Source organism: Monodelphis domestica, chromosome 4, assembly GCF_027887165.1.
Source record: "Monodelphis domestica isolate mMonDom1 chromosome 4, mMonDom1.pri, whole genome shotgun sequence".
NCBI classification, from domain to species: Eukaryota; Metazoa; Chordata; class Mammalia; order Didelphimorphia; family Didelphidae; genus Monodelphis; species Monodelphis domestica.
The window spans coordinates 346,123,459-346,137,481 of record NC_077230.1 but is presented as its reverse complement, the minus strand read 5'-3'; the positions used below and the strand labels follow the sequence as shown (position 1 = coordinate 346,137,481).

General features: G+C 35.6%; 1 protein-coding gene across 1 annotated transcript in view; it reads left to right on the top strand.

The window, feature by feature from the left end:
- The window catches only part of PPME1 (protein phosphatase methylesterase 1), a 59,018-nt gene that overhangs the window by 28,985 nt on the left and 16,010 nt on the right, over positions 1–14,023 (top strand). The window contains exon 9 of the mRNA XM_056794990.1: positions 8,486–8,609. Within this exon, the coding sequence (XP_056650968.1) occupies positions 8,486–8,609 (124 nt within the window). The remainder of the gene's footprint in view (positions 1–8,485; positions 8,610–14,023) is intronic.

The following is a 14,023-nucleotide window of genomic DNA, read 5'->3' as shown; positions in this document are numbered from 1 at the left end:
GGATCAAATGAGATTATATATGTAAAACAGTTTGTAGCACAACATACATTTCAGTTATTTTCAGTGCCCAGATGCTTTCATTTGGGTTCTAATATGGCTTTTGCAGCCAGGTGGAACAGTGAATAAAATGCTGACATGAATAAGAAAGGATCATCTTCCTCAGTTCAAATCTGGCCTCAGACACTTTACTAGCAGTGTGATCCTGGGCAAGTCAGTTAACCCTATTTGCCTCAGTTTTCTCATCTCTAAAATGGTTTGGAGAAGGCAGTGGGAAATCACTTCAGTATCTCTGCCAAGAAAACCCTAGATGGAGTCATGAAGAGTCAGACACTACCGAAACAAAACAAAAAAAACCAAACACTACTGAACAAAACAACAACAATAAAATGTAGCTAAAATAGTGGTGAAAGGCAATCAGGAAGGTTGATTTTTGTACTTAGATATTAGAGAGAGAGAGAAAGAGAGAGAATAAATATGTACAAATAACATAGGACTTGCATATGACTAATAGTTTTAGACTAAAGTAAGATTTTTAAGACACCTTGTATAATCAATACACATATAATTTTTAAAGTTGTAATGCTTGGACCTTCTGTTCTCTTATATGCATTTAAAAATACTTTAGGGAACATTTTTTCTTTCTTTTGTGTGTGTGGGGGTGGGCAGTCCATGTCCCTAAATCTTCCTTCTCCCTCCCAACTTTCCCCACTAAAAAAATGGAGGGAAAACTTATACTAAACATGCGTAGACATACAAAAAAAATTTCCACATTGTCCCTGTCTAAAAAAAATATGTGTCTTTTTCTTCATCTTGAGTCCATCAGTTCTTTGTCAAGAGTAGGTAACATGCTTCCTCATTATCTTTCAGAATCTTTTAAAAAGTACTTTCTTCTAGCAAAATATAAAGAATTAATGTGTAAGACTTCGACAATTATTTTAGTAACTTTACATTTTTGTGAAGCAATATGGTATAAGTGTATACAGAATTGGCTTTGGAGCCAAGAAAACCTTGTTTTAAGTCTTATCTATGACCCATACAGGTTGTGTGACCCTGGACAAGTGACTTAAGTTGCTCTGGGCAACTCTTAAAGACTAGAACTTACAGAGAAGTTGTCAATCTGCATTGGTAGAAATTATTCCTCATCAGAAGCTCATAATAGTAATAAAATCACAAGGCCATATATATACATATATATATATTGTTTTCTAGAAAAAATGGGCTGATTTATGTTTGTTAATTACTAAACTATTGGCACATAAAGTGAACATAATTGCTGCTTTCTAAACAACTGAATAAGAAACTGGAGTCTGCCCACATTTTTTGTCAACTTTATTCCCCTATCACACACTATTCAATCCTTATAGTTCATTCCATATTTTGTCTCTGAATATGTCAACAACATATAGTTGATGAATGAGTTTGGTAGCTGCTTACTAAGACAGTCTCACAGTTTAGGGATGTTTCAGCAACATTCTTTAACTATGCATTGTAGTTTTAACCTACATACTTTATCCAGAGCCTTTTTGGATCTAATTATGTTCTCAACTTACAAGGTCTCTGGATACAGAATGCTAAATATTTCTATAAGTAGATTGCTTTTTACCCTAAAACTACCTTCAGCAAATATTTTCCCCTTTTCTCTACAGTTAAGTAGTTGAACTAAATTATTTCAAAGGTCCCTTCTAGCTTTAAATAACATGATCCTACTTTGTTACTGCTACACTGAGTCTCCCTACTTCTAGGATCCTGGTCTTGGTAAGTGAGCTTATGTTCACACTTTCTATGGCCTTTGCTATTTTGTAGTCTTAGATTCTATTTCCTTGTAGATCTTTGCAGAAGGAGTCACAAAATTCCTTAATTTTATCTTCTTGTGAAAGTCCTTTGTCAGGAAAAGACTTTGGGGGCAGTGGTATGTTTAGAAAGGAAAATGACCTTGTATGGTGTTAACATGCTGTACTGACATGATGATAATAGTTCACATCAAATATAGTACAACAGATCCTCTTTCTGCAGGGATAAGTGGTAATGGGAAGAGGGCACTTAAAATGAAGGTCTTTAAAACAGAATCAGCATCTGAGTTAATAGTTGAAAAGGTGTTTCCATTGAGACTCTTAAAATGTGAAATATATTAAATATGAAAAGTAAATTTTATAGAAGTAAATTTCTTTTTAACAGAATTTAGGTGATAATTATAATGTGTAATTAGAATGAACAAAGAATGTTGTTTTAATGATTTTGTCATGATTTCTCCTAAATCTTATGACAAAACAATAAGATTTCATGTTTGATTTTCTTGTAGCATGATAAAGAAACGTCGTTGTCACAAAAATATCTATGGGTTTTACAAATTTTTAAAAATCATTAATCAAAATGTTTCCTTACAAAAATCTGTTCCATAAAGATAATTGGCCAAGTGGGCCAGGATAAATGTTAATTCTTAAACAGGAGTGGTTTTTGAGTGGGGGGTTAGTTAAACAAATGGTTAATTCATTAATGAATATTTCTATAAGGATGACTTTTGCTTCCTTCTGTTTTGTTGTGGGAGTCATTTGGTATAGAGTATTAATCTAACCCTGGAGGCAAAATGACCTATGATTAAGCTTTGCTTCTGATACATACTAACAAATCGCTTAACTTCTCAATGTTCTAGAGAACTCTCTACAATTTGTAAGTTACACAGCAATTAGTTGCTGCTCTGTATTGATAGAGGAAGTTTCTTTACCAAGAGTTCCCAATACCAAAGACATTAGGCATCTGGGCCAAAATAAAAAAACAAACTTTACAGCTGTGGAGGTGTGGATGACAAAACACCCTTAAACTTTATAGTTATATAATTTCTGTAACATTTTGCAGCTTACAATACTTTCCTCAAAACAATTCTGCAATTTAAGTAGGTATAAGGATTATTGTGCAGACCACTTTGCCTGGAACCTTCAAGTTTGACACTTTGACTGGGGGTATAAGAGAGGTGTTTAGGTAGTTTTGGCTCTGGGTAGAATATTGAAAAAGAAGGAAGTTCAGAAGCCATCAGTAGCTACAGTGATGTGTCTCATCTCAGACCCAGAGCAGAGTGAGTTCTCAGTTCCTGTCTTTAGCCCAGCCTACAGAGAAATTAACTATGGCAAGAATCCCACACCAAAAGAATCCTAGAATATTTAAAATTCCATCACTCTGAAACAATAGATCTTTTCAGCTGGTTTGATAGGGGCTAAGTCTAGTAGCATCTGCGGTTGCTTAGGTCCTAAGCCAGATCAAGAACTTGTAGAGCTCAGACTAGGGAGCAGCTGTCAGATCTGGATCAAACCGCTTTGGGAGTACTGAAATTTGCAAGTCCCTACCTTGTCTGAAAAACACTCAGTACCTCAAGAAAATGGCAATAGCCCTTTCAGAAGGGCACAGAGCCTAACCTTAACATCAAATCCAAAGTTAGGAAGTAGATTGGAAGAATAAGCAAAAATCAAAAAGAATCCCACCATAAAGAAGTATTATTAATGGTAACAGGAAAGCTCAAGACACAAACCCAAAAGAAGAGAATGACACCAAAACAACCATAAGCAAAAGCCTCAGAGAAAATTTTACTCAGCTTAGGCACAAACTCAACTAGAATTCCTGGAAGAGATGAAACAAGTTGAAAAAAGTTTTAAAATGTTTTTATAAATGGAATGAGAACCCTAAGGAAAAAATTGGTGGGGGGAATGAGTTATGGAAGAAAGAATTGGATTTTTTTGGAGGTAATCTATGAATTTTTTCTGTTGATATTCCATTTTACTTATTTTCAGAAGTTCTGGGCAGTTCTCTTATATTATTTCTTGTATTATGAAGTTCATGTTTTTTGTCTTGTGTTTTTCTTGTAGTCTTATGATTGTTAGGTTGTCTCTCTATATGCTATCTTCAAGATAAGTTTATTTTATTTTGATAGTGAGCATATTTTTTTCATTTTCTTTTTTGCTTTTCTTCTAGACTGTCTTTCACTTTTGTGTATTTGTATTTCCAATCTATTGTTCTCTTTGTTTTTTTGATGAGACTTGCTATTGCAAATTCTAGTTTTTCTATTCTGCCCACTATTTTTTGCTCCCATAATTCTCATTTCTTTTTTTGAAATACTCAGGACCAGTGAGTTATAGTTGCATGTTCTCACATTTCACAGGGTCCTCCTTCTCAAGTGTTGGATCATTTTCCTTTGTTTTGCTGTTTTTATTCATATTTTCCTAAACTCATTTTCAAGATCTGGATGCCATATTCCTTCTGTTATTAATATTTTCCCTGTTGTTGTATCTGCTTCTGTTCATAGCTATGTTAAAATTATATCTTGTTTTGGGCCTTCTGACCAAAACCTCCTGACTAGAAAGTCAGTATAGTTATTAGTTTATAAGTAGTTGTTAAAAAGGCACAATAGCAGAAAATAAGATGTCAAGAGAACCTGGAAATCATGTACAAAACTGTCCCCAAAATTGAAAGAGCATAATTTATAAGTTTTATCTTATATTAATCAAAATTCACAGCTTGGTCTTATGTGATGACTCAGCAGAAGTCATCTAGGCACCACCATCAGGGTTCTGATATATAAATGCAGACAAATTCCAGTCCTCCACTCTTCCCTACCAGCAGAACATCAGAAAGGTGCTGTTAACTTTGAAATGATGATTTTGAAGTTTTGCCAATAACTTTTAAGATGATTTGGATATATTAATGAACTAGCCCCAAAGTGGCACAGATAGGAGAAGTTAGTTGGTCTGTTTCCCCCCCCAAATCCTATAAAAATGAAACCGTAAACTCCTGTTCCTTGAACCCTCTTCTTTCTTCACTGGGTCCATGATACCAAATGCTTCCAACTCTATGGTTTGTGAGTAACATTCTCTTCTTCTCCTCTCTCTGCTCTTTCCCACTCTGCCTGCCTTACTTAATCATTCCATTCCCTGTTCCCATGCTGCCATCTGCTTCTGTATCCCTCCCCCAGTTTTTGCCACTTGTCTCTGTGCTTTTTTAAAGTTTCATTACCACCTGTTTCCCACTGCCAGTCATGGTCTTTTTTGACAAGTACCCAAAGAACTGGAGATACCTACTTCCATTTCATAATTTAATAACTTAATTATCAATTTAAAGGCCTTTGAGTTTCTTTTTCCTGAGATTTTTGATAATTTCAGTTCTACCCTCCTTCCCATTTTCCCTTATTACTCTTTCCCCTCTGATGATGATTTCCCTTATTTGTGGATCTCAGCCTCCTTCTCCCATACTGGACAGTTCACGGTTCATCAGCCCATGTCTCTGCCCCAAGTGACTTTTGGAGGGGACTGAACTAGTCCTAGTCTTTACTGATTGTTGGATTTTTTCAGGCTTAGAAGATTGCTGTATGACCTCCCTCCCCTTCGTCCCCAACCCCCATCTCCAAGTAGTTCACCATATGTAGCATCCTGTCCCTCGTTCTATTCCTCAGTTCTCTGGCTCATTTCAGACTGTTAGTCACTGATGCTGCAGAGATGATTTCAGTAGTTTGGCCCTTCAAAGCTCTGGATGGAGGAGAGGCTGTTTCAAATCCTGACACATGCCCTATCCTTGTTCTTTTCCTTCTTGCCTCTGCTTTCCTGTGGTGATCTTTTGTAGCACAGACTAAGGCCTGCCCTGATCATAGTTGTTTTTCTTGGGCCCCAGTAAACTTTCACAACCTGGAGCTAGTATCTTCATGGCACTTAAAAGGACAGGGGAATAGAAATTGTTCTTTTTTTTTTAAACCCTTAACTTCCATCCTAGAATCAATACAAAATATTGGTTCCAGGGCAGAAGAAGCCTAGGCAATTGGGGTTAAGTGAGTTGCCCAGGGACACATAATTAGGAAATGTCTTATGTCAGATTTGAACCTAAGATGTCCTGTTTCTAGGCTTGAATCTATTCACTGAGCCACCTAGTTGCCCTGAAAATTTGACTTTTGTCGCAAGTTCATGTGTTGGGTCCTTGGATTTGTCAGAATAGGTGAGAGGGTGAAGGAAGGTTGCTGAATGATCTTGGGGTAGATGTTTCAAAGCATTTTCTTAAATATTTTTTTTCTTGGGTATCCAAAACCATGGAGATGACTAAAATACTTTATTTTTGGTGCATAATATCTGGTTTAGAGAAATTTGAGAGGTTCTGGGGATCAGATAAAATGTCTAGATATACATTTTGTTGGTCATGGGGCCTGCATATGAAGGAAAGAATTGTAAAGGGAATCAACAGCTTGGCACTCAAGGTACAAAATCTTACCCAAACAACAAATTATCTGAAATTTAGAATGGACCAAACAGAAGTCAGTAACTACATGAAGCAACAAGAAGTATTAAAATCAAAAGACTAAAAATGTGGAAGAAAATGTAAGGTGTATCATAGCAAAAATAACTGATCAAGAAAACAAGTTGATGAGAAAAAAATCAGGAATCAATGACAAAAAAACCTAGATATTCAATTTCAAGAAATCTTAAAAGAATAGTTCCTAGATCTCTTAAAACCAGAGAACAAAATTGTAATAGAAAGGATCCACCAATCACACCCTAAAACAAACTGCAAAATGAAAACTACCAGAAAGCCTCTAGAAAGAAAAGGGATTCAAGTACTGACGAGCCACAGTCAGGATCACACATGGTTTAGCAGTCACCACTAAAAAGTAGTGGAGAAATTGAAATATGATATTCCAGAAGGCAAAAGAAATGGGTTTACAGCCAAGAATAACTTATGCACCAAAATGAATTCTAATGCTTGGAGAGGGAAAAAATGAACCTTTAATAAAATTGAAGACTTCTCATTATTCTAGTTGTTTAGCTCAATTGCATAGAAACTTTAAGGTTCAAGCCCAAGAGTGAAGAGAAACATAAAGGTAAACTTGAAGGAACAATGTGTTACTAAACAAGGATAAACTGCTTACATTCAAATATGGGGACATAGTACAAGTCTCCCTTCTGAACCCTACCATCAGAGGTCAGAGCAGAAGCCCAATTATTAGAGATAGAAGTAGTTCTGTTGTCTTGATGATCTTAAGAAAAGGATACAAAGTTAGGGAAGGTAAGAGAAAATTATATTCAGAGTGGATGAGGGGGTGTTAGAGACTGACAGTAGAACTTCACTTTCATCAACTCTTTTTGACATAGCAAACAATGGAAACCTGTGAGGAGGGCTCCTAATCAGTTGAATGACTGAACAAGATATAGCATGTAAATGTGATGGAATACTATTATGCTATTAAAAAAAAAAGAATGATGAAAGGGGATGGTTTCAGAGAAACCTGGGAATATTTGTATGAACTGATGCAGAATGAAGTGAACAAAACCAGAATGATTTATTCAGTGACAACAATATAGAAAAAGTAAACAACTTTGAAATGTTAGGAACTCTTATCAGCATAAGGCCAATCATGATTACAGAAGACTAGTGACAACATACTAGCCACCTTCTGAGAAGACCATCTCTAGATGCGATAAAAATTTTTTACATTTGACCAGTATGGAAATTTGTTTTGAATGACTATACATTTTTTTGTAATAAGCTTTGCTTTTCTTTAGTTCTCAATGTGGACAGGGTAGTTTGGGTGGAAAAGGCAGATTTTTGCTGACTGAAATAAATAAAATAGAAGTTTTTAAAAAAGAAAACAGATTTATTTGTCTCTTTTAGTGATCCCACTTTATTAGTTTTCAAAGTAGACTATGCTCTACTTTTTGTTACGTTTTCCTTTTTCTTTAGCCTAATAAGCCCCCCCAAAATAGGCTCTTGAAAACCTATTCTCATGAAGAAAAGTATTTTAATGTATTAGTCACCTCAGTGTGGATTAAGCATAATTTTCTACTTTAAAGTGGGCTGTTGTTTTATTGCTCTGAGTCCTTGAACCTACTTTGATTTTCTGTAGTCTAAGGAATCTATTTTCTTCCTGTCTTTATGACAGGAAGCTATTTCCAAGTCCTTCGTTGTTGATAATAATAGGAATACCAGTGCTCCCATGGTACCTTCTTTTTTTTTTTTGAGAGTTCCAGATAAATCACAAGCATTTCCTTGAAAATAAGGGATGTCTTTTATTAGCTGCCCTTTTGAGATTAGGGAGGACATTTGTGTTTCCTCAAGAGAGAGAAGAGAATGTGACTTAGCCATAGTTACATAGGGAATAAGCATTAATGATAGGATTTGAACCAAGGTCTGACTCAAAGTGCAAGTCTTTCCACTAAAATAGCCTATGTATCACTTTAGCCTCTTCCCAACTTCCTTAAGTGGCTTTTTCTTGTCCCAAAAACATATCTCCATTATACTAAGGAATAAGAAAAAAATCCAGCACATTCATGTCAAAATGCTTTTTTTTTTTTGAAAGCTCCCATCTACTTTTTTGTATCTCTAACAGCTTTTCTTTTCCTCTTTCTACTTGGAACATTGTAAAACATAGCTAAAGTTTGTTTATAAAATATAAAAAATATTGAATACTCTGGAAAAAACATGAAAGGATTGTTTGTAATTTGCCACTTTTTTTTAAACTTAGATGTGAAGGGACTCTGAGTCCTGAAGGCTCTAAAACCATGGTAGAAGGGATCATAGAGGAAGAAGAAGAAGATGAAGAAGGAAGTGAATCTGTTAATAAAAGGAAGAAGGAAGATGATACTGAAGTAATAATTGTTTACATTTATATGTCATTTTGCATTCATTATCTCATAATACCTGTGTAACACAGGTAGATATTACAGAGATTATTACCTCCATTTTACAGATGGGGAAACAGGTTCAAAATGGTGCTATGGTTTACCCAAAGTCATTCCAGGAAGGACAGATTATACAAAAGAACAAAGATGAGAGATGGAATAACTTATTAACTAACTTATTAGGTGAGTAGCAAATAGAACAAGTGAGCTAGAACTTTCCTGAAAAGATTGGTTATAGCCAGTTTGTGACAGGCTCTAACACTGAGGGGTTCCTAGTGGCAATAGGGAGACCCCAAAAGTTCCTTGAGTAAAGAAAGACATGGTCAGATGATACTTTTGTAATATTATTTTGAGAGCTTTGTGGAGGACAGATATAGAGAACAGAGAGATTGGAGGTAGTGAGGCCAATTAGAAGGTTGTTGCAGTAGTCTAGTCAGAGATGATAAGGTCTATTACTATAGAAAGGAGGAGACTGATGTGAGAGATATGAAGACAGGGTTAACAGGATTTGGCAGTTATTGACCTTGAGGGATGAGCATAAGCAAAGAACCAATTATTACTATGAGGTTGTAAACTTGGTTGACTGAAAGGAAAATAGTGCTTTTTTCAGAATTAGGAAATTTCGAAAGAATGGTGACTTTGAGGGAAATGAATGCGATTTGGCTTGAACCTATTGAGTTCCATTTTGAATGTATTGAGTCTAAGATGAATACTGGACATCTAGTTTGAGTTGTATGGAAGATAGTCGGAGATGTGAGATTGGAAATTATTAGAAAGATGGGGTAGAATTTTAGATTTTTAGAATCATCAGAATAGGGGTGGCAATTAACATGGGAGCTGACAAAAATCACTTAAGTGAAATAGTATAGAGGGAGAAGAAAAGAGAGAGCTTAGGACAGAATCCTGAGAGACACTTAATAGGGAGAATGATTTGAATAAGATTCCAGGAAAGGAGGCAGAGAAGGAATAGTTCAGTACAAAGAAAACCAAGAGAGAGTGTTGTCCTGAAAACCTAGAGAAAAGAATATGTCAAAGAGGAGAGAATGATAAGCATGTCAAAAGCTGTATAGAAGTCAAAGAGAATGAGGATTGAGAAAATGCTATTGAATTTGGCAACTAAGAGATCATTGTATTGGGAATTCTTGGTGAGAAAACCCCATCTACAATATAGTTTAGCAATTGCTCTGCAATATTTGGTTCTCATAATGTTGCCTAAAGCACTGTGGTCAAATGAGGCTTAGGGTCACACAACCAGTATATGTTAGAGGAAGTACTTAAAACCAGGTCTTCCTGACTTCAAGATGGTTCTGTAGCCACTCTTACTGAGATATTATTGAGATAGTAGTACTAAATAGATAACTTTTTGGAACAGCAAATAGTTTAATTTGATTGAAATTGTTCCCAATCCATCTAAGCTTGATCTCTGAGCCTCCATTTCCTCATCTTGTACAATAAAGGGTTTGAACTAGTTAATCATAAAGGCCTCTCCCTGATTTAAATCTATGATTATGTGGTTCTTTAGTATGATCTTCTTGATTTTGGGGCAGGCACTTGTCCATTTACAGTTACTGTCTAAGATACAGATATTAAATTTATTCTTATATATGAACTTGAGCAAGTAATTGAAAACTGGGTTGGGGCTGATTTGAGTATTGTCCTAACTGATTTGAATATTGTCCTAAATTTATTAAATCTTTTTCTTTTTTCATTTTTTCTATTGTCATGAAAAACACACTTCCATATTGGTCATTGTTGTAAGAGCACACTCATACATAACCAAAACCCCAAAATAAAACCAAAGATATACTGATGTGAGAGATGACTCCAACAGTTCTTTCTCTGGAGTAGGATAGCATTCCCCATCATAAGTCTTTCAGGATTGTCCTGGATCAGCATTGGTGAACCTTTTAGAAGTCTTGTGCCTAAACTGTACCTTCAAGGTGCCTGTGAACCCCACATATTACCTCAGACAGTGGAGGGAGGAACTGTTTGCATTGGTCTGCTGGGCAGAGGGGCAGGTCAGGTGAAAATTGTCCCCAGGTGTGGTGGAGAGGGGGAACAAAGTGGCACACTAGGGCATGCTTGCCACACCTTTGCCAATAGAGTCCTAGATCATTGCATTACTGAGAATAACCAAGTTTTCACAGATAATCATCATCCAGTATTGTTATTGTGTATAATGTTCTCCCAGTTCTGCTTATTTTGCTCTGCATCATTTCTCACAGATCTTTCCAGTTTTTACTGAAATCATCTTGCTCATCATTTCTTATAGCTCAATAGTATTCCATTACCAACATATACCATAGTTTGTTCAGCCATATCTCAATTGATGGACATCCCCTCAGTTTCTAATTCTTTGCCACCACAAAAAGAGCTGCTTGTACAAGTAGGTCCTTCCCTCCCCACCCCTGCACCACAGCCTTTTAAAAATTTTTTTATCTTTTTTGGATTACAGACCCAGTAGTGGCATTACTGGCACAAAAGATATGCACAGTTTATAACTCTTTGGGTATAGTTCCAAATTGCCCTCCAAAATGGGTGGATCAGTTCACAACTCCACCAACAGTGCATTAGTGTCCCTCCAACATTTATCACTTTTCTTTACTGCTGTATTGGCCAATTTGATAGATGTGAGGTGGTATCTCAATGTTTTAATTTGCATTTCACTAATCAAGAGTGAGTTAGAACATTTTTTTCATATAATTATTGATGGCTAAATTTATTAAACCTTGCATTACTTTAAAAATATCTGCTGTTTACACATCTGCAGGTGAGTAATACAAGAGTCAAGAGTCAGGTTATCCTCAATTTAAGAGGTACTTTGTGTTTCCTTTTTGTTTCTTTTAATCTTTATTTTGTGCTCATATAGTACTTACAGTAGAGTTATAGGGCAGCTAGATAGTACGGTGGATAGATTTTTGGTCTCAAGAGTCAGGAAGACATGGATTCAAATCCAGCCTCAAATACTTAGTAGTCACAAAATCCTGTTGAGGGAGAAGGAGAGAAAGAGCAGATTGATATATTTTTTTTTTCATTTCAACTGATACAAATGTTAGTTTCAGTTTATTTTGTGAGAAATTGAAAAATAAAGCACTCCTTCTGTGGTTGTTTTTTCCATTCACATTGTTGTGATCTTTGTATATATTGTTTTCTTGGCTCTGCTTCATTCTGCAACAATTCATGAAAATCTGTCCATGCTTCTCTGTATTTATCATACCTCATTTCTTATGGAACAGTAATATTTTATTGCATTCAGATACCATCATTCGTTTAGTCATTTCTCAATTGATGGGCAAATGCTTTGTTTCTAATTCTTGGCTATCACAGAAAGTGCTTTGATAGATATTTTAGTGTATATGGGGATTCATATAGTGTTTGGCTTTACAAAAGTACCTCAAAGTCCTTGTGAAATATTATTTGATTATAAATCTAGATTTGGAAATGACTTCAGAGGACAACTAACACAACCCTCTCCTTTTACAGATAAGGAAACTGAGGCCTAGGAAAGTTAAGGGGCTTATCCAAGGTCACACTGGTAGTAAATATCATAGGAGGGATTTTTACCTAAGTCCCTTGATTGCAAAGCCAGTACTTTCCCCACCAACCATAGAAAACAAGCTTCAGGAGATTTAAGTTGGCCATGGTCTTGCAACCAATCAATAGTGTAAGTCAAGATTTAAAACCAGGTCTCTTGGCTCTAGGTCCACTGTTCTTTTTATTACTCCATGAATGAATGAATGAATGAGTGAGTGAGTGAGTGAGTGAATGAATGAGTGAAAGTACATTTGTTAAAGCATTGTCATGTGCTTGAGCAACTTCTTTTTGGGTTAGCATTGGAGTTATCTTGGTCTATTTATTGATGAATTTTTATGAGATACTAAATTCTTCTTATTGCCCATTTTTCTTTTTCTCCTGAACTTGAGGGTTTGCAACAGACATGAACAATTCTGTTTCACAGAATTTCAAATCTAGGAAAACCCTTAAAGGTCATCTAATCAAGCCTATAAAAGAATAGAAATCCTTTCAACATCTTTGACATGTGGTCATCCAGGCCTGTACCACTAGATCTCCAGTGATAATGGAATTCACCACCTCTTGAGGCAGCCCTTTCCACTTTTGTATAGGTTTCATTATTAGAATTGTTCCCTTTTATGAAGCTGAAATCTGCCTTCCTGTGATTTTGTCTATATTTCTCCCCTCTGAGACCAGGTAGAATGAGTTGAATCTTCCACCTGAGAGTCCTTCAAATAATTAAAAACTTTTATCATGTTCTGTCTCCTCTCTCTGCCTTATCATCCCATTGTCTTCTCTTCTTCAAGCTAAATATCTTTCCTTCAGATGACCTTTATATATTTTGGACTTCAGCCCAATCACCATCCATTTCTATATTTCTGGCTGCATTCCCAGTTGGGTATACTCCATACCTGTTTGAGTGAATTTTACTGTTTTGCATTTCCTTTTAACTTCTTACATTGGTCAATTCCATACAAAATTTTGAAGGAGGTCTTGTAAGTTAGCCTTTTTCTGAAAAGCAAAGGTAAAGATTAAATATTTTCATTCTCTTAAAGCAGCTTCCATAGATTATCATCATTATTGAATATTTGCAGACCATTTATATATAACTAATCAAATTTCGAGATTGTTTTATCAGTTGTAATATTTTCTTCTTACTGATTTCTTTAAAATAAATATTAATGGGGCTTGTGGAAAATAGAATAAACTGAGGAGATTGATGGCAGTAAGCTTTGGCTCAAGTAGAAATGATTCCTAAGCTAACAGTTTTTACAGAACAAAAAACTTGAATTCTAATTTGTAAGTTACAGTGGATGCCCTTGTAAATCATTTGTTCCCAGAGTATTCTTTACAGTCAGATTAGCACTTCCAGGGTGTCTAAGCCTAAAAGTCATTGAAGATCCTGGAAGATAAATTGCATTGATTTCTGGAATTACAGAATTTTTTTGTTTGTGTGATACCGCTTAACTTATTAGGTGAACATTAAGTGAATGTCTAGGATACAGACTTAAAAGTATATATATTTTTTTCCTACCCATATTTGAGAAATGCCAGGGTCTGCCATAATTTCAGAATCCTGTTTTTTTTATCTTTTCCCAGGACTATTTGTTTCCTTTGATGATTTATCTCTATTTAAATTTCCTTAAGATACTAATACACTGTTGGTGGAACTATGAACTTAGCTAACCATTTTGAAGAGCAATGTGGAGTTATACCCTTATGTATACCCTTAGACCCAGCAATACTAATGCTAGGTCTGTTTCCCAAGGAGATCAGGAAAAAAGGAAAAGAACTTCTATGTTCTGGAATATTTGTAGCAGGTCCCTCTATGGTGGCAAAGACTTGGAAATGAAGGGGATGTCTATCAG